At 35.8% G+C, this 25,904-nt stretch overlaps 1 protein-coding gene across 1 annotated transcript in view; it reads right to left on the bottom strand.

Moving 5' to 3' along the window:
• Positions 1-25,653, bottom strand: part of CNST (consortin, connexin sorting protein) — a 35,072-nt gene extending 9,419 nt beyond the window's left edge. Inside the window, exons 1-8 of the mRNA XM_057389758.1 lie at positions 25,220-25,653; positions 17,960-18,165; positions 15,033-15,063; positions 12,481-12,567; positions 11,895-12,009; positions 9,412-9,433; positions 9,142-9,238; positions 3,242-4,101 (exon numbers count right to left, since the gene is read on the bottom strand). Coding sequence (XP_057245741.1) covers positions 3,242-4,101; positions 9,142-9,238; positions 9,412-9,433; positions 11,895-12,009; positions 12,481-12,567; positions 15,033-15,063; positions 17,960-18,165; positions 25,220-25,607 — 1,806 coding nt within the window. The 5' untranslated portion in view covers positions 25,608-25,653. The remainder of the gene's footprint in view (positions 1-3,241; positions 4,102-9,141; positions 9,239-9,411; positions 9,434-11,894; positions 12,010-12,480; positions 12,568-15,032; positions 15,064-17,959; positions 18,166-25,219) is intronic.
• Between the last annotated feature and the right edge of the window lie 251 nt (positions 25,654-25,904).

The raw sequence follows: 25,904 nt of genomic DNA, 5'->3' as shown, positions 1-25,904 counted from the left end.
AGCTCCTTTTTTACAGAGATAAATAGCTCAGATACCATGTAAGCACATGACATGGAAGTGCAGTTCTTGCAAACTCAAAACTACAAGGCCCAAGCCAACAAGAGAACAGGGGATTCAAAACATTGCCTCCAAGCTCGTACAGATAGATGGAGATCTCATTTCTCGGCATACAAACTGCCATCCAAAAACTTTRTTTCAGTAGACAGCCTCACTCTCTTTGCTTTCTAAAAAGAACTTCCCAATTAAAATTTTCTAATAAGGACAAACTTAATGACTTTACTCACTTCCCTGTCACTCACATAAAAAGTTTTATATCATCCTTTATGTGGCAAAATGTAAATTTATTGAAGTTACAATTTGTTTTGCCACTCGTGTGTCATTTCATTCTCMCAGAAATGATAGCAAGGATTTCTAAGAAGTGTATACACTTCTGATATATTTGCTGCCAACTGCTGACCATGCTTCAAAGCTCTTTGCTAGTTGTATGAATCTTGTTTCTGTAAAATGACTGTGGTTTTCCATCATTTGCATGTTGTTGTACATGGTTTGTATTGTGAAGAAATACCTAATATAAGGGCCTGTACAATATGCAAAGCACTATTTTAGTTTTGCAACTATTTAAATCCAGAGTCAGAATTTGGGGAATTTTCACTCTTGTAATTAGTTATTGTAAATGATAGACTAAAACAAAGTGACAAAGTATCTAAATTAGAAACCTGAATTAGATGATTCTTAGATCTCAATATGGAGACAAGCAAAAGTTCCTAACTGTAAAAACATACCCTTCCCCATTTTCAAGAAATTATTATTACATGTCAATTGAATAATAATGAAAATTTGTCCTACTATATAATTTCTGGACCCAGGCTATTTCAAACTCTTTACTTCTTTATTTAATTTCTTTACTTCCATTCTAATTTGTTTGTGGCAGTTTTGTAATACTTCCTCCATGGCAAGCCTTATCACAGTCAAATGAATTGKTTTTTTCTTTTTTATTGCCACATTGGTACATTTCATGTGATTAATTTCATTTCACTCATGTGGCTACCAATGCATTTCTAGATATCTCATTAACAACTACTGTATGAAAACTGCTATCTTCTTAGTTGCCATAGCCCGAATAGTGCAATTTCAAAGCCTTCAAGAGGACAAGGAAGAAGTGTTACAGCTGGGTACAAAGATCAGCCTGCTGTCAACACTTCGGTGCAATCTTATTTTAGCACTAAAACAGAATCAAGGAACGAAATTTAACAATGCTGCTTTCTCAGGGGTGCAAAACTCYTTCAAATGTGTCTTCCAGGAAAGCTGTAGGTGCTCACCGCTTCTGAAAAAAACCCCTAGGCTACTGATGGATGGTAAGATTTACTGGAAACACGTTAAGTGTTTAATGAAACAATGCAAGCTGGTGCATTGTCCTCAACTCATCTTGCTGCACCTTGAAATTTAATAGATTGCAAAACAACCCCAGACCGATGCATGTTACAAATTTTAATTGGTCCAGAAGTTCATCTTTTGTCTCTTCTCCCATTTAAACCCCCCTGCCTCACACACAACCCGGGCCTCTTGCTACAAATGATTCAAGTGGACTCTCACCAATGCAGCCAACATTATGCCATATATGGCCAGAAAAAGTACCCTGGAAAATCTCAAGGTACTTTTTCCTCTGCAGAGACTCAACTCTGCCATCAGAGTACTGGCAGTCCCAGCCGCGGGAAGGCAAACTAGAATTGAAATTATGTGCCCTGTAAAGCATCATCATCGGTCACAAGGACAATCAATACAATAATTTTTCTAACAGTATCAATATGCTGCTTCCTATCCCATCCTCTAAAACACGAATGGCACAAACATAGCTGTTTAAAAATAGATGCTACAGGATTARTTTAGGCTTTATCTATGTGAAACAGAACAGTACTCCTCTGTTAAAATGCTGTACTTTCAGTGGGCTCAAAAGAAATTTAATGCTGAGGGATGACACTTAAATTACTCTTTTGTTATACATGTACATGGGGTTASTACAGACTGTCAACAAAACACCCTTTTTCAAAACCAGCCTCTAAGTGAACACAAGCCAATAGATTTAGTGGAAAATTTGGGATTCATGTACTAACACGTATGTGGATTTCCACATTTGTTGGCATACAGTTTTGTGCATGCTGCTGTCAGTCCTGGTATGTAGCATGCTTCTGAGAGCCCATAAAAAGGCAAGAGACATGATCTTGGAAAGGATAAAGAAACCCAAAATGCTCTGTTTTCAGCTCTGGAGATTTTACCAAACGTGTTCTAACATCAGCACTGATTTCCAGTATTTAGGTCCCTCCTTGGCTGCTGTCCCTGAGCAATCATGGGGGTTCTTGGTCTCTGTGCATTAGCCTTATCTACAGAGAAGTACTGTAACTTTATTGCCAGGGGATATTGTATTGTTAAATATCTTAAAAATAGGAATGAACTAAGAAGATACCTTTATACAAGTCTTCCGCCTCCAGCATCTGACATAGCATCATTTCGCAATAAACTCATTTTTTCATTTTAAAAAAAAAAGCTCTTAAGGTCACATGGATGCAAATGCAGCAAAATCAGAAGACAAATAAAGCAAAGATGTCATMATACACTCTCCAAAAAAGTCCCAAAGCAATAATTTTTTTCTATTTTCAGAAGAGCAATTTAGCTTATGAAGCACTCACCCTTGTCATAGACCTATCAGCAGTACTTAAGGAAGGTGGGCTCAGGGTTAGAAGCTCTCTCTTAGCATGGGRTGAACAACAATCTATCTAAACTTGACAAAATTAGAAGCCCATTCATTCATATATAGAGTTTATACATATGTAGTTCTCATCTATATGGAATAGGCACAAAAAAGCAACCTTTGTTCTCTGCATAGAAATGAAGGATGTTACAATCATAAGCATTATGTAGATCTCTGACATAATTGGATTTAATAAGCATTGTGAGAATCTCTAAACAGTCTGTCAGAATAAAAAAAAATTAAAAGCAATCAGGTGTCATACTCATATATAAGATCAATCCAATTTTTAGAAACACAGTGCACTGCAGGTCAAGAAGGAGACAGAGGCAAAATGAGTTTTTCCCTGAATAACTCAGAACATTTAAGTATGTATAGATTACAGATTTGAAAAAGYGATACATAAAGGAATATTGAACACATTTGGAAGCTGGCAATATTCTAAAATATTTTAACTGAGATAAACATGAAAGATTTCACAGGATTCACAATATTTACCTCAGTAATCTCTATTCTTCTTGTAAGTTCATCAAGAGAAGAAAAGCTGTCATCTAGTGATAAAGCTTCCAGGGAGTTGTAAGATGCTCGTCCAGGTGAAATATCTGGAACAGTGTCAAAGTCCTCTTGGTTTGCAAAGTTTGCGGATTCTTCAGTGTCTATTACATTACCATTCAAAAATCTGAGAAACAAATCTTCTTGTTCTTCATTATTGACCTTCTCCTCCTGTCCTGCTGCTCTCTGTATTTCCACTCGTGAATGGGCAAGCTCAGACACTTTATTACACCCAGAGCAATCATCTGATGCAGTTCTGTCCCATGAAGACTCTTCCTCATCATCATCATCAGGCTGTATCTGCTGCTGCCTTAAATCACAGTTTCCATGCTGGCCACTCACAGTTTCTGAAGACCCAGCAGCATGTTTCGATCTGAGGAGATTTCTATCAGCTGGCACATCTTTATCAGAAGGAACCAAATCCGTAGGCATATAATCAGCATCTGTTAAAACCAAAGCATCTACCATTGGCTCAAGAGCGAGTTTCACTCCAGCCTCCCCAGCCCCTTCTATTTTCACTGCATCCTTGGAGAGCTGTCTTTCCCTCAGCGGCACACTGTTATCTTTACTGGCATCCCCAGATGATAAACAGCCCGAGGAAGGCCTGCCCACTGTCCCTGTGGACTGGGTGTGTGGCTCCAACGTTGATTCAGCACTGCAGAGCTGCTCCTCCATGTGGTCCTTTCCTGCAGCTACCCGAAGACTCGCTGCCTCTGTCTGTCTCTCAGTTTTGTTTTCACCTGGGCAAACAGCGCTCAGCTGYTTATCTCCTTTCTTTGGTACAACGCCAGGACAAGTTTCAGTACCTAAGTGCAATAGGAAAAACAGTTCCAGAGTTTTTAAATGATTCAAAGCATCAGCCCAGGGGGGAAAGAGTATACTGTGATTTGATAACATTGTAACTTAATGCTTCAAAATGCACTCCCATAAAGGGCAGGTACTTTATGCTCCAGTCAGAATAATTTTAGTTGKTAGTTTTTGACTCCAGATTCAGAAAAAAAAGGTATTTGCACACATTCTTGCAGGCACAGCATGTGATTTAGTGTCCTTCTGAAAAAAGCTACTCCCAATAYCTACACAAATATCTTTCTGAACAARCACTTTTCTTCTAATGGATATTTTATGTGAGTCATCTCATGGAGGCATGGATTTTAGGCAAATGCATTTAATTACAGAAAACTGTACCTTGATGCCAGTGTATCTATCACACAGGGAGATATCTGAACTTCCTCTAAAGAAGCTGAAATCATATTAATTTTTTAAATTTTAAATTCACAGATCACTATCTACTTTAATCAACACTTAATTAAATAGAAATTRTATTTCCCATAATGGATTTCATAAAAAAATGCTAATTTTTGACACATAATTTAGTTTACGTATTTAAAATGAAATCTGATGCAGCTTATTTCTGTATTCATATTTACAGTACAGAGGAAAATTGTTTTTTCTTATCTGAAATTTCAGAGATACACAAGGAGTTCTACATAGCTTGTGAATTCACCTACTGTTGGCATGATCTGCTGATGAAGGAGCAGGTGTTTAGCCCAAGTTGTCTATAAAATGGTTAGATATTAACCATTACCAAAAACTCAAAGCCAAAACTCCACTTTTAGGCTTATGAAGAGGGGTTGTTAAGAATCAAATTTTAATTCTTAAGATAAGAAAATTACTTATCAAAGTAAGCTAGCTATGACAGAAACTGCCTTTTGTTCCATACTTTATTACTGCAACAGTAGTCCTATTATAGCATAGTTTTAACTCTGTTTTTATTAATCTCAAACAACAAACTAATATCTTTAGAAAACATTTATTTGCATTTTTTGGTCATAGTGAAGAGCARAAAGGTCTTATGAATACATTAATGAAGATACCAAACAATGCCCTAATTAACTGAGCTCTCATAAGAATGACTGAAGATCTCTACACCAACTTTACCATTCCTCACCTGTTAAAACCTCCCTTAAAATGTGAGCAATTTCCTGAACTTGAAATAGTCACATTGATTAAAAAAAGTTTGCATTAATTCATTGTATACTGAACAATTTAATAAATTCCAAACTATCCCGCTTTTAATGGATAATTAAAAGCAAGTAGCACAGAAAAGACAGGCTTAGAAATTGAGAAAGAGAMTATCCAAGCAACTAAAGTTTGGAAAAAATACCAGAATGGCATTAACAGAAAGAARAAGTACAAGGAAACTAACTTCTGTAAAATGCTGAAAGAAGAAATAGGTGTGAGACAGGGACTTTTTAAAAATTAGACACAGATGAGTAGATAGCTCAAGGGATTTGTAACAGGATACTGAGCCCTTCACATACAGGTCATGAGTTCAAACACAGCCTGGATTATTGGTACAAGATTTTGTTACCATCTGTCAATTTTTCCTAGTGGATACATCCACATTACAACAGGCATCTTTGCTGGCAGCCCCAGCAGCAATAAAGATTAAATGGAATCTGAAATTAAATCAGATTCTGTACTGTGAAAGGTGTCCCTTGAGCTCAGGGCTCTGTTGCTAAGAAAGTAATAAATGATCCTAGCACCGTTACCTAACCACAGATGCACAAGAACTGAGATGCAATGATCATTCACATCAAGTTTTCAGCAGTGTTCAATCTTTTCTTTGCAGCTACTTCAGACAACCCATGCCCACTACAGACTGAAGGCAAATAAGACAGATACCTGAAGACTTAATCAGAAAAGATGGCTTTGCCTTAGTTAACACTAAGTTAACTGAAGACATATCCACCAGGGGCAGTAATTATTCCTGATAGAGATACAAAAAAGTGCCTACTGAAAATTTTTTAACAACAAATGCATTTATGGTAATTTAAAAAATGTGGGTTTTTTTCCCCTGATAGAATTGTTTTAGAATCAACACTTCGTTTGTTCATCACAGAAACCTGTAGGCACCACTTTTGTCCTATTAACCCAAGAGAGCCTAGCAGACAGAGTACTGATCTACAGAAATCTACCAACAGAGAAATCACACTTATCCATCTTTGTCCTTCTTCCAAATGAAAAACAAACTCCGTAAGATCTAAAAGATAACAGGGTATAAGGAATTCCTCCCCATCCTGGAAACAGGTCGATAGGTACACACTGCAAAGTTATGCTAAATGTTTTGCTAAATTAATTGTTTCATTTAAAAAGTTTTCATGAAACACATTCATTTATCTGTAGTTAACAGTAAGGCTATTTAGGCTTTCAGTCAGAAACTGAAGAAATTAAWGGGTAAAGGATGCACCAAATCTCATCTTTTAATACTCACACGCACAGTATTAAGGGCCAGATTCTCTCTGTTGGTAGATTCAGAGTGAAAATCTGCCAGAAAGGAGTTTGTAATAGAACAGACCATTCACAACCCTTGCTCAGAAGGGCAGAAAACTAATTTAGGTACTGTCCCAGGAAGCTTGACTAGATGACTTCTTATAAAGATGTTTCTCAGCTGCTGTATTCCCGGGAGAGAGGAATTGTGAATTCTTAGGATCAGCTGCTTGGAGAATCAAGCTATATTCTCATGTACCTTCAGCAGATCAATGGAGAAATTTTTGCTTTAGATTACCATGGAAGTTTGATTTTACTGCTACAATARTGCAGTGCAATGATCTCTACAATGTAATATAGAGGTTGCTACAATGCATTTTATGTATTCTTATTGATAATGGCTACATAAATTCTTACTGAATATGAATCCATATGAAGGCCAGTTCTCAAAACACTTGAGCTTCCTTTTCCTGTCTTACTGTAAGTCAGACTTCTACTACAAGCAGCTGAGTTAATTAGTTCTTCTGTGCTTAGGAGGATACATTTACACAAAAAGTATAAGTTGACGTGTTTACTGCTCATTTTTCATTTAATTTTTCTTTTCATAGAGAAAAAAACCCATCCAAAAAGCAGAAGTCAAGCATTCTAASTTTTCAGTGAGAAGGCCCTTGCATTTAGGCTACTGCTGAAAAGGTTAAATATTAGGGACTGTATGTTTATTATAACAGAGGATTCTGCTGGGGTTCAGGCAAAATCAAGAACCAGCCCCAAATGGCCATATTGCTTCTARTCCTGAGCTGGACCACTTGGGCAATAGCTTGTTATCTGAATGTTACTTCAGATTATGAATCATCTTTCTCAAATTTCAGTACTGGTTCATACTGATGTATTCCCTACCCAAATCCATCTAACTGCAACAAAACCCATTCATCCCCAYGCTACTGATGCATTGACACTGAGGGGCTGCAGTAGCTAATGGCCACATGCTGCCTGAACAGCTGCTCACACCTGTCAGGAAGAGAATTCATTGCTTAGTCAAGAACATGCTTATCTTGTGAAAAGCATCTTTTGCAAATTTAAACTTGAGTTAGGGTGGAAATATTCCTGTGTTTATATTGAAGGTACTTAGCACTGCTGAAAAGTTCTCACCAGAACTGCTTTTTATTGGATGAGACAGCTTTATGAATTTACCAACGTTTCACAGGAACCCGAGGATTTTGATGACATTTTGACAAGATTTACATTAAGAGAAGGGGATGAAAAAAAAGAGAAAGGCATGACAAAATCCATTTACACCATTAAGTAATTCCACAGTACATCAAGATGTTGTATTAGAGTATTTAAACAACAAAACAAAATGCTCCTRAKTTCAGAATGTTCAAATGTTCAGAAATTCTGCTCTCCAGAAAGTTTTTGTTGCTACTTGGAATAAAATCAGTGGAAAAATTGTGATCACCCAATTTTTTTYCCACTGGAATTTCCAACCATCCAAAAATGAAAAGCACTGTGTTCTTTTGATCTGCTTTCTGAGGTGTAGAAYGTTTGTTTTGTGTTTCCAATGTTTCGTGTGTAGTTAGGTTACAAGAATTAAGGTGGAGAAAAAGGCAGTATAGGKGTCATGGTAAAAGTGGATGGAGACAAGGAGGATCCACACATGTAAGGAACTGAGACTCTGTATCTTTGTTAATTTCTGATTCTCCTGAACATCCTGGCTGATACACACTTGAAGGATAGTTTAAGTTGACAGGGACCTCCTAGAATCACTTAGGCCAATCCTCATCTTATGAGAAATTCTAGCCGGTTTTGAGGAAAGGTACTTAGTTTAGGCCAATTTTTGCAACTGAAATATGGCAAAAAAGAAACTTTTTGCTCAGAGAGAGAAGAGAGAAAGAAAGTTCAGCCTGGTAGTCTATCAATATTCTTTTCCACTCTGTCCATTTTAGCAATTCATTAATTTGTAAATGTTTCATAAGAACGCAAAGATTCTAACAAATTACTCAAACAAAAYAGCCACTGCCCCAAGGTGGAAAAAGGAAAATGAGGCTGACATAAAAGTATGTAATAAAAATAATTAACTGAAGCATGTTTTTCTCTTCAAGACCYCCCAAAAGCATCATCATTTCCTGTGCTGTTTCAGAAAAATATCAGTATATTGCATGTAAGTTAAAATAGTTACTAATACTGTGAACTATACTGAGTTGCCACACCTCAGAACGTTTGTCATCAGGTTGATTAYCTTTTATTTTAGACATACAAATAATGCATCTTCCTCTAGTTTTACAGTTTTGTAGCTTATGCACACTGCTATAAATGCATGCACAGCTAAGACTTTTTTGATAGGGGCTAGAATTACTTTACAATTCTGAATATCAACGACTAATGAAAGTTGCATAAGCATGCCCATTGTGCAGGTGTGAAAAAAAATTTCATCCATTTGTGCATCTGCAGAAATCCAACAAATGCTGCAGCTTCAGATGAAATAGCTTCGTTGTACTGATAGGAATATATAATTGTAGTATAATATTTAAAACAAACATATGCAATATGCTCATACATGCTCATACATACACACATACCTGATTTAAAAGCAGTAGCTTCTCTTTCCTTTAAATTTTTGGATTCCATTAACTGAGGCAAATAACAGCTTTCCCACGTACTTTCTGCAGCTACTAGCTGTAAAATATGATAGTATTTCCAGTAGTTTTTGGAATTAAACAGSAAAGTTGTAACTTTTTTACACATTCAAACTTCAAAGAGCTTCTGAACTTGAAAGATTTTATCTCATATTTAAAATCTATTTATTATCAATCTTTGACAGAGCAGAATTCAATTCAACGGCTGCTTACCTTATTTTTGGATGCCTGYGGCCTGCAGCAATAAAGAAAAGAAGAATAAATTAAACAACTTAGTAGCAACATTCTTCATAATAAATGTAATTGAAAGCTTAGAGACCTTTGCTCTGCTCTAAAATTAGCACAGAACTTTTCTTCCACTGAAACAGTGTCAGCCTGTAGCATACTTTCAAGCACAGATCTGTACTTGCACAAATMTCATCAGAGGACCAGTCAGCCCTAACATTGTTCCACCTAATTGAGAAAGCAGTCAAAGAGAATTTGCTGTAACATATCAAGCAACATAAATTCCTGTAAAAGGTTCTGTTCAGAAGAAACTCTAAAAAAAACTTTTAAAATCACGTAAGGACTTGAGATCCACTGCTAYTTAAAATACTGATCACTATAAGAGAGATGGAGGAATGAAATATCCCCCCAAAAAACGTATTTCCCTCTCCACAGACTAAGACACATTTCCTGGCTTGTGTAAGGTACAGCAGCWCCCACTGACTCCATTCAGATTCACAGGTGAATCAACACTGCTCACAGTCGCTGTGGACTTTGCCAGTTGGACAGAGATTCATGCACAATGTGATTTATCACACATGATCTGTCTCGCAGTCTTTCATACAGCAATGAATATAAAATGCAGAGCATTTTATTTAAAGCTATTGAAAAAAATAGGAGAGATGAGGGAAAAGTACTGTTGTTCATATCCTCTAACAAAAACTTCAAAAAGTTACATTGACTTTTAAATTTTATGATTTAAAATTCAAATAAAGGACACTCAAAACTATATTTAAAGAGAAAATGTCCAGTATGTAGTTGCAAATCTTCAGTATCAGAAATCTTCAGTTACATTACTTTCAATTACAAAAGCAAAATGCCCACATTTTCCAAGACCTGCCTGTTATTCATTAAAAATTACAGTGTAATTTTAATTTAAAAGTATGTTGAGTGTAATGCTTAGAACAAAACCCTATATGAAACAATAAAAGCAAACAGTCTTTTGTCTAGAGAGTTCAAAAGAGTAATAATATTAAATAGAACTTATCACAGCAAATGAACACAAGCCTTAATTTGTATCAAATTGTAGGGTTTCTCAGAATAGGGAATGATATTCATCACTGAAATGAAGGAGAAAGCAGAGTGATTCTCAACAAGGTGACAAGAGGGAAGTGCTGCTCGTTGCAGCATATAAATCACAACAGACTTGAGTCTCTTTCTGTGGGCTTGCAAGGTCATGTGCAGGGAAATGTAGGCTGAGGGAGCCCGCAGGCACTCAGCTCAATCTCTGAGCAGCAGCACTTGGCGGGTGCAAACCTGCAGCTACGGTGCCACACCTGSCCCCTCTTCCTGTGGGAATGCTGGAATACCTTTCCAGGGCTCCCTCCCAAAGGCATTCAGAACACAAATAAACAATCCCTCCCTGGGTTCTGGAAATCAGCTGGGGTGTTTTCAAACTTTGGTACCATTACCCAGAAGAAAAAATCCTGATAGCCAAATCATACTCTTCATGAACTATAGCAGCATTTTGGCTTTTGATACACCCAGACTGACTAAGCCAATGCAAACATACTAGAAAAATTCTTTCTTCCCATCTGAGAGCATCTCTCCTGTCACAGGCAGGCCTTTTCATTGCCCTTGAATGTGATTAGTTTCCTCATTGCTTTTGGCTGATCATTTTTCAGTGGCAACTCACGTAATTTTTTCTATCTGTCCCTTCAATGTCCAGACAATAGGACAATCACCCATGAAAGAACAGATCTCCTCCTCCTTCCTGATGGATACAATCCCAACGTGTTACTAGCGAGAAAGGCATCCTGGGCACTGCTCACAAGTTTGTTATACTGTGATTATACTGATTCAGGAGGCTGATGGATCAGGCAAACCAGATATGAACKGATAATTCACTGTTCAGAATACTGTCATGCTAGGAAAGTACAGAACCACTGCTTCACAGAAATGCAACCTATATGAAATTAATAGGAGATAATAAGGACTACTTAAAGCATCAAGGAATTGTCCTAAAATGTGGAAATTTGGGAATAAAATCCTATAGGGTAGGTACAGGTGCTGAGGTCTGAGATGTTGGGCAATTGCATTTCCAAACAATAATTAAAACAGTAGGTGATCAACATGAACACCATCATGAGTTCTAGARTCTCTCTCTTCCTTAATTAACACTATTCAGTTTTTACTTTGGCTGAAATAATAAAATTCAAAACTCCCATTTCTGGAAAACTGATGATGTGCTAAAACCAGTTCAGATCTACTTTTCATACATTCCCCAAACAAATATTAAAACAATGTGAAAAACTGATGGTAACAAAAATATTTTAGTTACATATTAGAAAAAAACTACCACTTTATAACCAAATTCAGTCAGCGGGAGACAACTTTTATTTTGACACTATTTTAAAACACCCACATTGTCAAGGAGACAATAGTTCAGTAATGTATTTGTTTGAGAAGTAATAATACTTTCTTATACTTACTGTTGATGTGAAGAGCAAACTCTAGTAAGCTTTTCCAATTCTTGGCCACTCAGTTCTTTATCTGAAGTCCTAACTGTTGTAACTGTGCTAGGAACAGCTGTTTTCCATTTTCTTTCTAAATTAAATCAAAATAATTTCTACTCAAAATATTATAAAAGTAGTATTTGCWTAATAGAAAACAAATGGGTGAAACTAATCAACAGAAAAATATTGACAACTTTTCTCTGTGTGTTCTACAATCATCTTTCACACTACGTAGAGCAGCACCATATTCTTTCAGAATATACTTTATTTTCATCACATCAGAGTCATCAACCCTAACCCAAAAATAAGTTAGAAAKAGCCATGGGTCAGTCTTGATAATAAAATAAAGAATTACAAACTATTTTCACTTTGATAATTTAATGTGTGCAAATAAATCCAAAGCAGGAATACTTTCCTTGTACCAAGCTCAGAGAAATTCTGATATAAATGCTGCTTCTGCTAWGGAACTTTTTTTAGCCTGGAAATATGGATAACTCTATTATTTGGAAATACAAACTAAAGTAAGTCTTCTTTCTATCAGATTAGTTTAGCTGATACTCACCCCACTGTTCCTGTATGGAAGAAAGATTTGCAAGCAGCTGCTCATGATACAGTCGTTCAAGCTGAATGAACTTCATTGCCTTCTCATCTGAATGGAAGGTTAAAGGCAAATGCACACATATGTGGACATGGTATGACATTCATAATTGGCACCATGTTTGAAAGGGAAGTAATTGTACACTGGAAATTTGAAATAAGTGAATCAAAATGAAAAATGGCTAGCATCCAGATTTCTGTGCAAGAAAGAAACAAAATAGCAGACATGAAAACAGCAGGCAAGAGGAAAAGTAAGTTGAGAAACATTCAAAAAATGAAAATCCTATTCTTTTCAGCAGCTACCTCTTCCCACATGCCTTAAGCATAACAAAAGATCTTTCTAGAAAAAAAACAAGTGAAATGTTACTAGGCTTATAGTTGGTACCAAAAAATGAAATTTCTGGGAAATGAAAAGCAAAACAATTACACAARTACCAGCATGTATCTCCCAAGAAATACAGATATATGCCAATGATCATGACTAACTGAAAACATGGCTCCTTTCTACTGACCAGCTGGAGACAGTATTAAAACAATTTATCCAACTTTAACTTTTGAAAAATACCTGTCCCCGTTTCAACTATGATTTACAACACTGTTAGACTGCTGAGTTTACCTTTTATTTTCCTGAAGATTTTGCTCACTTTACTTCCATGTGTAGAACTCTTTCTCCTTGCTTGGGATTATCAATATATTTACAAAGGTATTTTGATATTCACATATTTTACAATAGTCAGGATAWTTCTAGTTCCACCAAGCCTGAGTTGTGCCGTTTAAAGCTGTTTTACCACCTACTTGAAATGTAATTCTACAATACTATGAGGAGAGAAGTACAGTGAATGAGGTTATTAGTAATACAGAAAAACTACTTTCCATTATTTATGCTAATTAAAACACTGGAGTAATTATTACAAAAACCCAACCAGTACTTGTTATTCTTGTTAGCCTCATGCAACACATACATAGCACGGCTGATGAACAACAATATTAATGGAAAGAGTATTCCCTGTCTTCAGGAAATCTGTTATTAGAAACAGAATTACAGAKCACAGAGAGAGCCTTAGAGGATCASAGCAACAAACCCTGAATTATTGTTAATATGAGGTTCCACACTGGATGAATTAAAATGTCTGTCATGGATAATTAATACAGTGCAACATGATCAAGTAAGTTCTTTATTAACCTCAGGAAACTGATGGCTGGAGGTACAGTGGAGATATCCTTCATAAATATGTATTATATAGTGGTGTTGAATTCCACACATCAGGTGTACATTGCATTAAAAATATTTCCTTTGATCAGCTTTAAATACAGTGCCTTTCAATTAAAGCAATTTGATGAARGAGGAATTGTTTCTACCATGCTGTTTAAATTTTAAATTTACTGTATTTCCCCCTGCACCATAATTTATTACAGCATTTTTCCATGCCTTCAAATTGCGCTGTGCATTTTGGATTTTCTGACAGACACTTTTGAATTAGGATGACCTAAACAAAAGTGCAGTCCTCTAAGACAGTGATGGATATTTTATTTTATATGTTGCTTTTATAATATTGCAACTGTTGGCTTGTTATTTAGCCTACTGAACAATTACATTGCCTATTTGCTGTATTTTGTTTGTAACAAATTACACAATAAAGAAATCTGTATGCAAAAATTCTGTAATATTTGATGCATCTTAGTGAATCACATATACTTTAAAGGCTTACCACTGGCCTCTTCTTTTTATAATATGATCTTTTTCCCCTTAAAGCAAAGAGGAAATCCCAGTTCAACTTTTCAAAAACTATAACTTCACTTTAGATTTTAAATTTTTATTCTTTCACACAATTACTGAAATATATCAGAGTAATTATCAGCAGTTCAACTATTACAACTTTCTGACCAAATTTACTTGCATTATCTAGGAACARATCACAATAAACAGGACTATTAAACTGTTCCCAGAAGCAATTATCCACGTTTTCCTACAACAATTTCTCACACTACCCTGATGATTTTGACTAATTAGCATTTGTCAAACACCATTTTGCTATTGTTTGTAGATTGCTTATCTCAGCTCAGTGTGTTTGGTATTTTTATTCCACTCTAGACATTTGTAGTATATATTGTAATCAATTGTTGTGACAATGTTATCATTACTATAAGTAACCTCTTTGATATAGTACATATCCTATCTCTAAACTGGACATATTCCCAGTTATTAATATTTAGAATATAAGTTATCCTATAAAAGCGAAAGTTCTTTGAAAATATCTTCTTACTTCCTTTTTAATGTCCAGCGACTAATGATTTCATCAGTACAGCTGTTGGAAGTAAATTTATCACTTAACTCACATTCCAGTTGTTTGATTGAGGAGGATTTGCTAGCATATTGTGTATTCATTCATGGAAAATTATAATTTTTATAACCCTGATCCACAACATGTGAGTTAATGTTAAAGCATTTGTCTTCTATGTTTATTCATGCCACATTATTTTAATATTGTGCAACAACTTCTGCAAGTAAAAGGATACATTCCTCCTCTTGAAAATAGGTCTCAGCTATCTGCAAAAGTGAAAAAAAAAWTAGGAATCTGTAATTTTTATGACAGTGATAAGGATGCAATATAAGCTTTTTATCATTGTTTTAAACATCTGGTTGCAGGCTCCTATTTAGTTTGGGTAAAATATGAATGTTCAGACAAAATACATGTATTCCTATTTTAGGGAAAAYGCTTTAAAAGAGTTTCAAAGACCAAAGAAATATTAAGTCCTCTCACACAAAACATATTTATCCAAATCTAAGTTAAGTTTTATGTTGCTAAAACAATAATTTCAGAAGCATTTTAGTTATCTTATTAGAAAGCTTTAAAATGACCTAGAACAGAAGTACTATTTTTACTGATATGAGTTCAAGAGTTTGACTTCTGTGCCTGACCAATGTTTCCTTATGTTTGATCAAATTAAGATCATTGTTGTGCTCCCCTGAACATTATTTGCAACGTGTTAAAACAGAGAAATGGAGGTTCCCTGACTGWTGAGAAAAGAACTGTCTTTTGTCTCCCTGTAGACAAAAAATATTTGAGAATTGCAACAATAACTTATTTGTGCCTGTTAGAAAACTGCAGGCTTTCCTAGAAAGCTGAGGAATACTGACATCTTTGTTTGTAAATGCAATGAAATACAAAAAAATATAAACCTCAGAATTATTCCACAGAGCTCTACACTATCAGTGACCTTTACAAGCAACAACTAATCAGTCCTCAGGGACAGCGAATTTTGGCAGTCTTCCTATTTGCCAGGCATGGTGAGGCAAGGGTAGAGCTTGCAAAATGCACCCAGGAACTGCAGGTACCCTGATACCAGAACATTCAGATTGAGGCATCTCATGGATGATACTCCAATGACTTCTGTGGSAGCACACAAAAATTCAGTCATGAAATCTTGGGTGCATATCAGTTTAAGTAGTCGCAAAATGGAGGTCTTAAATAAGCACTTTCTGTTAAAGTCTAAAGATGATTGCTCAAAAAAGACAGCATCTTGATAAGAGAAGCATAGATTACAAATTGCATTTCTTGGCTTTCAGCCTTCTTGCTAAACACTAGACCATTCTGAGTCCAGCATCTTCAAAAGAGAATGGTAAGTGACTTTTAAGGCTCTTTATCTGCACATTTTGTCTGCTATCCACAGTAGTCTCCTAAGGATTTTTGGAACTGTCAAAGCTCTAACTATGTTTTATAAAAAAGTACTTCTTAGATTATGTAATGAATCCTCAAGAAATAATATGAATCCCATTCAACACAGAAAAAAAATTATATCCTATTTTAATTAAAAGTTGACTCTTAGAACAGCCCCCATTATCCCACAGCCTTTAAATATTCAACACAGGCTTCCCACAAACACCATGGATTGTTAATACTCCAGAACATCTGACAAAGCCCTTCATTTTACATTGAATTTTGTCATAAAGAATAAAATGAGAATGTGATAGAAGAGTATTTGCTAGAGTTGGTTTAATGTTACTGTCAGGCTGTATTAGCAATCTGAAAAAAAACCCCAAAACCTGAAGATGACAGGTTAATTCACTAGAAAGAGAAAAAATTCCTAATAGACTCGCCTYACCGGAATACTAAAATTAAAATCCTTCCCCCTCCTGTCCCCAGTTAAAAACCATGTCATGATTCTTGTAAGTCCCATTAGCTTTCTTTCAAACACTCCATTCAAAATGCTTGATAATTTTTAAGAAAAAGGAGCTAGTATTTGAGTAYATGTTTTAATCTGAACATGCAGATTCTGTTCTCGTCCTGTCATAGCTCCTGTATGGTTTTCAAAAGGTTCTTCCCCTTATGGTTTGGCTTCCTCATCCAAAAAGCAACCGATTTCACATCCATCATGTGCAATAGCTCTCTTTGATGTTTGTAAAGTGTTTTAAATTTTTGCCCTAGTTTGTTTCCCAAAAATGACCTTTGTACTGACTCATGAACAACCATCAAATTTGATGTGGCTATAAATACTAATTGTTAACCCTAAAGCTCAGCTTCTCCTAAGTTAAGGAACAGTATCAAATATCTTTGCACAAGCACAGATTGGAAAAAATAATTTTAAATGTTACATCAAATGTAGTTTATCTATAATAAGCGATAATAAAAAGAAACCTCTTTCTCCCATATAATCACTTATTTATATCAAAGAGAATAAGAATACAGGAGTGTCACTGCAGTTTAGAAATTTAAAATAATAAAACCATCGAATTTTCCAAAATAAAGACAATCCAGCTAAGTCAAATCAGGTAAGTGTAGTATCTACATATGGCCCATATTAGACATCACAGCCAAGCAAGAAGTTTTCTAGTCTGCTGTTAGTCTGACACAGCTAAACTGTAAATAAACATCATATCAAGTTCCATCCACATTTTCATTGCGCATCATAACCTCCAGGAAAAAAGACCAACATACTASACAGTTTGTAGGAAAAATTGCTTTTCAAATAAGTTTTTTCTTTGGTCTTGCAGGTGTGGCTTCTGTGCTTCTGTAAAGGTATACACTACGCAATCTTGAATCCTAGCATTCATTATTAAAATTTATGCTAGAAAGAAGTCTGCCACAGTTCCAGAGTTAAAACGTTATTTAGGTATCTGCTGTCTTGTAACTACCAGTGTCTTACAAACCTCATTCAAGGGATATTAAAATCTTCCTGCCAAACTATAATTTCACCATTTGGGGAATTAGAAACCCATCCTTAAGAATTTCCTTTAAATGCAAACATACATACAAGGCAATTTATAATTTAAAAAAAATAAGAAATTCTTAGAGGAGATATTTGTCTCGACCATCTGTTATGCATCAAAATATCCTGTTCAGATATGAGTATTGGCATAAATTGCATTCATGCATATTCTCCCTAATGAAAAAAAAGTCTCAAAAATAAAATTGGGTGCAGCACCACAGAATCACAGAAAGTACCTGATGGAGACACAGGGGCAGTATCTTTGAATCCATCTGCTCAACCTCTTCACGAAGCAAAGTGAAAAGGGACTGCAGTGTTTGCTTTTGTTCTTTTGGGTGAAAGTTTTCCTTTGCTCCAACAGCATCTTCGGCCTGCACAGAATCAGCATCTCTAATAAGAGTATTTTCATCCTGGATTGCTGTGGTTCCCACTGCAGAAACTCCTTTAAAAAGGACAAATGCTTATGTAAAGATTCAAAAAAATACATTGATGTTTCCTGAAAAAGCAACTTAATATGAACATCATTAATAAAACCCTAGTATCTTAAATAACATCCCTGCTCAAATAAACACTGGCCTTGTCAAAATTAGTTGTGACAGGTCTGTCTCACTGTCAAGTCCCCTACCTAACAGAACACAGTAACACACAGATGTATTTGTACACTTCTAACTGGGGAAAAAAAAATCAAAACACTTAGACTGAAAGTGCTCCACAGAGCTATTAATAAGAGACCAGGATGACCTGAAAGTTATTTAGAATGCAGTTTTGCTCAAAAAGGGCATATAGCAGGCAGATAAGAACAATGTGAATGAGGTTCTCAGTCACCTTACTCCTATAAGGAGGTGTCCTGGGGATGGACAGACACAAAGAAGAAAGGAAGGACAATTTGACAGTTTCCTRTTCTTCAGATGATAAGACAGTGGTTCCTCACAATGACAATAGGATCTTAAAGGATAGAAAGAAGTAGATAATGACAGTGTGGGATTCTGTCGTAGTAGAGAGATGTCTAAAGGGACTGTCCTGCTGAGTGAAAAAGAAAACCCTTCTAAATAGCTGCTTAGTTTTTTTTTTGCGAGTCCAGGGAACCAGCCAGTAGTGCTGATCGAGGCTGGTAATATTGAGACAAGGATGTGTAAACTGAATTTAGATTCCAGAACTTCTTGCTAGACAGAAAACTAGGTTCTCCATGGTACATTTCCTGGCAGTTCACTGTTGCCTGCCTCCWGTTTTACAGAAGTCAAAAAAAGTCAAGCATTCAGGTGGAAATAAAAAGAATAATGTAAAGCATAACAGTGTAAGAATATTACAGGAAAAAACCTTTTGGGTGCAAATACAAAATTTTATTGTTAGAAATGCAAAACCTGTCATATATTTCTGATCATAAAGATGATAATTATGAGAAAATGTTAAATGAGATAAAGGAAGAAATGTAAAGCAGTAGTAAGGGCAGCAGTAGTCAGAGAAATCAACWACCCATATACTGACTGGATCAGTTTCTCACAAAGATCAGAGAATAAAAGCAATACATTACAGCTTCTTATAACACATTCTCTTAGGGGCAACCAGAAAACTATAGTAGACTCCAGCAATTAATGAACATTTGTTTTCCATGAAAYAACATTGAATTTGACACACTTATATAAGATTAAACTTTAAAAAATAATCCTGTAATTATTTAAAACAGTTTCGAGAATTTGGCCATAGAAATGTGCATAATAAACTTTAATAAACTCAAGTTATGATGAGTATTGCTCCCCAGCTACACCCAATTTTCTGAATATCATGTTATCATTTAAAAGCAGGACAGGTGAGGGCACTTTTCAAGTAACTTTGTGTCTTCAGCTTGGGCATTCCGTTTCAGACCCCCTTGCATTCATTGCATCTGAAATGTAAAAGTGATGAGTCAGTTTAAGATTTAGGGTCTAAGAAAAGCATTAGCTCATCCACAGAATGCTCCACCATTTTACTTTTGGTTATTTTAAAGACTTTATTAAGTAAACAATCCAGGCCAGGAGTACTAATAATCTCTGTGGGTGGCTATTGTCACAGGACTTACTGCCAGAGAAAATATGGGTGTAACTTAACATGGCTTTTTCAATATTAAAACACATCTCTGATTTTCCGGTATTTATTTGGGCTTCCTGTGGGCCAAAGCAATAAGAGACATAACTGGTTGCAAGATACAAACCAGGAAATACTTCTAGAGATGGAATTAAGGCTGTCTTTAAATATACAGCTTCCTGTTTAGCACATTATCATGAAACCAGAAAAGAGGATACTCATGTTCTGGCAAATCTTTTCTCTCAGAAAAACAAACAAAGAAACCAAAAATCACTTCAAGCTGTGCTTTATTAAGCAGTTAATAATCACCTGCCATATCAAAACATGAACATTGACTCCAAATGCTCAATAGCAACAATAATGAAAAACCTCAGTTTCAATGTTATCATGATACTGTTGCTAACACATAGTTTATAAAGTCCATTATTACTCAGACATACAGTTSAGCTGTCACTCAGAATCAGATTCTGCCCTCAAATTTCTTCCCTGATTCCTAAAGCAAGGCCTTACAGTTATTTGGATTAATTCTACCTTGTTTGATTTTTGACACAACATAGTATTTGTGCCATAGTAGCACTACAACAAAGAGCTTTTATTTTAACACTCAGTAATGCTATTTCAAYATAAAGATGTTATGGGCCAAGATCCCTATTTATTTTTTCCCCTTGTTCTTGAAAACAGTATACAATACTGATTTTTCTAGGAATCAGTCAATCTTACTGTCCAAAGCAGATAATTTTTTTTTTACAATATTTTGGTATCTTACATATATTTCTGGTTTTTTAACAAGGATTATGTTTTTTCATTTTCTAAAGCACTGATATTTACTCCACCCTAGAATGGAACCAAAGCCTTTATGAAAGTGTATGTTAAAAGACACAGAAGACATCAGTGGCCAGAGCACTCAGCACACTTGTGGCAGAGAGCTGTGTTCAAGTTTTTGCTCTGCCAGATTCACAAATGTTTCAACTGACCCCTTCCATACCCAGTTGGGTATGCCAATGTTTCCTAAGACATGGGGAGAAGCAAAMTTCCAATTTTTCACAGAAGCAGCCCCACATTTACCTAAAAAAGTTCAATTTTTGACACACTTTGCAAATAAAAATGAACAAATATATTTTTCAACATCTCAGTGTTTTTTCTTTGTCAGTACTGCAAGCATATGACATCAAGATGCTCTTGCCACTTACCCAAGAATGAATCAGAGGTACAAGCATGAGGGATTTTCTATCAAAATAAAATTATGGATGCTGTCCCTGGATTTTAACTGAATTTTAATTTTCACATTCAGCAGCAGCACTAGCTTAAGTCACCAGTAACAGAAGTTTCTAGTAGAGAAAACATATGGCAATCTCTTTTTTTAAACATTCTTTGGTACTCAATACAGAAAGCTGGTTCAGACTGATTCATTCAAGAACTATTGAGAAAAAAATAAAAAAGAAAAAAAGACCAGGAAATATTTAAACACCATTCATTTTTAAGAGAAGAGATTTTAYGACAAAAGTGCTGGTGATAAAGGGATAACTTCAACTGAGCAAGCCCAGGATCTTGTTTAGTGCGGCGCAGAAACGTAAACAAAATATCGCTTGAATTTTCATATAATTTGACTATCTCATATTCCTATATTTCAGTTGCTTCAAAATCAAATCCATTTCAAACACTACACTTACTTCCTGACTTGGGTTGATGCTGTGCCAATCCTSTATTCCTATATTCCGTCAGCTTGTATGCCCCAAAGGTGCCTGTGCCTTCAAATCTGACCCAGAAGAAAGGGGCAGGAGCAGCGCAGGCAGTTTAAAAGCCGGGGCTGCCATGGAGCTGTTTGCTTTTGGGACCTCAGCTCACTGGGTGCCGCAGAGTTACATTGTTGCCATTTAGCTAGCCCGAGTTGGTTAGCTTGGGCAAAACAGTTTTCCCTGAACTGCCACCCCCTCTCTGCGGCTCCTGTGATTTTTCTTCTGGAGCAATTCAGCGGCCAGCAGGGACAAGCAGCGCCGCTCCGTCTTGTCCCAGACTCTGGAAGAAGCCAAGCCAGCGACAGAAAAGCACACAGAGCCCTCTGTTTCATCCACCGTGGGGAGAGGACTGCCATCAGGTTTTGCCACTGTTGCCTGAGTGGCCGCATGGACTSTTTTTTTTCTTTTGTTTCTTTTTCCTGGGGACAGGAGCTGCCATCTTTCTTTCTCCGCACCATGTGGTCGAGCGGCTGTGGGGGGAGCGGGTGGCATGCGTTCCTGGACTTTTAAATATCTAACAGTTACTTTTTATCTGTGTCCTGTGGGCACTGTGCTTTGTTAATAAACTACTTTTTTTTCTCTTCACTTTTGCCTGAACATCTATTTCACATTGGCGGGAAAAAATTATCAAATTTTTCACTTCAGAGGCAACATTTACTCTGTAACRTTTTTTCTCTGCAAACATTGTCTCAAACTAAGGCACTTCCTTCCTCCACCTTCAAGCTGCTTTAATAAATAGGTAAAATAATTTACAGAAAAAGCATGTGCTGCAGAATTTAACTTGGGGAAAAAAGATGGGAGTGCAGGTTATCCTGCTATGCTATGTTAAGGAATCATACACTGATTTTACAGCATCAAGTTACCAGTTATGCTAGGACTGACCTTTTGAAAAAAATGAACTTATTTTCAGAGAACATGGATAATTTGAAGTTCGTATTTACAAAAATATATTGAAACATATTAAACTTAATGAATCACTATCTCTACCAACACTAAAAGTAGTACAATTAATTACAAGAAATTACAGTACGAATAATCATCAAATTTGAAGTTCTTCAGTTAAAATTTACATCTGTTCTTTGGTCACCAGTTCTCCCTAACCAGATATAACCACAGTACATTCAAAACTATGAATAGCATACAAAAAGAATGTGAGAAAAYAATGGGATCTAGAAGCTTTGATAGATTTTTCAGAATTTTGCCACTCTAATAAGTCCCCTGAAGCATCAAGAGGGCTGAAAGGAGGTGCTTCTTGAAACAATAATTAGATGAAATCCTGGAACTACTTACTCTCAGACACTGAAATGGACGCAAAAAGCAACTAAGTCACTCCAAAGTATTACAGGCTATCAATTCCCACTTGGGAAAGTCCTGAGATTATTGTAGATGGCAAGCAGAGCATGRAAGCAAATCACTACTTTTGCCTTGTCCTACTCTCACCTCTAAATCCTCTATTGGATCTCTACTGTCCAGAGAATATTGACTCTTCAAGCAGACAGAGTGATTCTTAATTTGCATTCCAGTCTACTGAGAAGCTGGGATAATTTTGGCTTCAGCACATTCRAAGCATWTGCACAAAGGTAATAATGAAACTTRTAACTGTTTATTCCTTACAAACAACTATTTAGAGGGTTTCAAACACATTACAAGTGCGAGTACTTGCTCTTTCGTCTAAAGTGAAAACGTTGAGAACAGAAGACTGGCTTCTCTAATGACCACCAATATTCTGCTGAGCAAGTCCCAAGTAAACCAAAGTGACTAAAATGTAATTTTCCATATTCCACAAAAATTGCTTTAATCACTAGCAGGAGGAAGAATATGCACAAGATGCTTTTTAAGTCAAACATCATCTTTTCTAGAATGGCAACATTTAACAGCAATCCTAATGGGTGTGCTACACAAAGACCCTTCTTTAGTTATGAGTCACTCATCCATGATTTCTCAAGAGTTAATTTTTTTAAAAAATTACAATAATACATGCCATGCAAGTATTCAGTTTGAGATTACAGCTCRCTTGTGTGGTGCTCTGCTGTCACTCACTCATGAACCTTCCACTCTAGTTTGATTATYCTCTCCTTTAACTCTGAGTTAGTATAAAGGCAAGAAAGGTAGTTTGGTCCTATAATATAGAGGGTGTAGTGARATATTCAGGAATCATTCAAAATGGCTGGTACTGGAAACTAAACGGAAGATTGCCACTAAAATAATGACATTTGCAACTGCAAGCAATTGTGACACAGCCAGCTGCATTTTGTGGAAACAGTAAGAATCATCATGTGAGGGTATCTAAAAAGCTAAAGATACAATGTATYTTATATTTTGATCTTCTTCCCTAACAATCAAGGTTCTTTATTAATAAAGTAGCAAGGGTTTATCCATAAGAATTCAACAAAACTCTGCAGAGTTTTGCAGGCAGGATGTTCTCTGGTGTGGTATTGTACATTGCCGGGTTTGTTTAACTTCCAGTGTTCAGGTGGGTTTTTTCCTTTTCTTCCATTCAYTGTGCTTCAGATACCTCTGTCCACCTATATGTATAACTTTTCATCAACTTGCTCTTTGTTTTTCACATCATACAGATGATTGATTTTCAATTAATTCTGCAAATCTAATTTTAAGCATTTTATTCTATTATTAAACCTTAAATCTACAGATGAAGCATATTAAGTGCTGAAGGAAATYATTGGAAAGTCATTCTCCCTATTATGACAGATTTTAGAATGCTCTTATCTACACTAGAAAACATAATTTTTCCTTTCTAGATTTTGCCTTTATGTACAAGACACACAATGCAAGGCTTCTTTCCTTTCCAGTCTTCGCCTAATCTATAACTCCTTAATATCATAGTCAGTTTTCAAAATAGGTCACAAAAGACCTGTTTTAAAATTACTTATTTTAAAATGCATGGGAAAAAAAAGCAGGCATGAATCAGTTGTTCTTTCAAAGAAACTTATGCATGAAACATACTGATTTTAATTAATATATATACAGCACTATGACATATAAGCTTTAGGATGTGTGGCAAAAACCTGACACATTTTGGTACAGTAAATCCTACTCCTTCAAAAAAGGAAGAAGGATCTCAAATAAGAACATGAAATAGGCATTACATCTTCCTTATCCAATTCATATCCAAAAGATCTAAAGAAAAAGTAACATCAAAAATTGGTTGGAACACATTTTTTTACTATTTGTTACCAAAACACGCAGCCTAGGACTATCCAGTAAGCTTTGAAAAATGTAAGTAAATTTTACAACAGCAGGACAAGATCAAATTATTTGGTACTCATAACAAGRTTTCAAATCTTGACATTGGATCAAGACACCAAAATCTTGCACTCAACCATGATACTCAAATGAACAAAACCATAACGCCAGAATTTATCTATTTTGTTTTGGAAGTCAGCCCAATTTCCATACTGACACTGTGTACCTCCCTCTACTTTTGTTTACTTTGTGTGTTACATTTGCTAAATAGCCAYTGCTTAAATACAGAAGGTGAAAGCATTTAGAGTTGAATCTGATTGAAGACTATCAGCAGTTCTGGAAAAAAAAAAGTAAAACAAACCAAAAGACACCAAACCTTCAGTAAAATGCTAAAAATAATCAGTATAACAACTAAAATACATTTCTTATCAGCTCACAGATTTAAACTGCAGTGTTATTTCTGMAGTAAACAGRAAAAAAAAATCAATGAAGTACCTTTAGATTTTTTACTGGAGCTTCTTTTGCTTCTTGGACTTCTTTTTCCACCTGGCTGCTTTTCTGTAACAGGCTTTTCCTCCAGCTGAGGGTCCATATGGACATTCACAGATCTTCTCTCAGTCTCATTTTCCTTACAGCTTGGGATCCAGTCTCSACTGTCCATATTCTCATTATTATTGATGTTATCCTGCTCACCTTTATCCTGTCGTCCCATAGCAATGCTACTACTGGTTAGAACTTCATTTCCATCACTGTCAAGTTGATTTTCATTTTCATCAGCTGAAGGAATCAAATGAGATGTCAAACTTTCTGCCCTGTAGTTAGCAGGAAGACTGTCCTTTGAATCTATTTGCAGATCATTTGGTGGAAATTCTCTGTCATCCATTAGAGCGTTACTTATTGAACCACTTAATCTCCCTCCAGATATTTTTAGACCTAAAATATAAAATGGAATGTAGCATTTATAACATGACTATTACAACAGATAAATAACATCAGCAAATAAACCACATTTCCCAAAGCATACAGCTTAAAAGTATGGGGAATTTCTTCCATTTACAGACCCATTTAAATTCTTTAAGCDGGGGATATTTACATACAAAAAGAAATTTTACCCAATTATAATTGTTCCAGTTACCTGAGCCAAAGCACAGCTGATCGTTACAGCAGTGCTCCAGTGTTA

The sequence above is a fragment of the Malurus melanocephalus genome, unplaced genomic scaffold (genome assembly GCF_030028575.1).
Source record: "Malurus melanocephalus ecotype Western Australia unplaced genomic scaffold, MMel_1.1 scaffold_19, whole genome shotgun sequence".
NCBI classification, from domain to species: domain Eukaryota; kingdom Metazoa; phylum Chordata; class Aves; order Passeriformes; family Maluridae; genus Malurus; species Malurus melanocephalus.
This window is presented reverse-complemented; position numbering and strand designations above follow the sequence as displayed.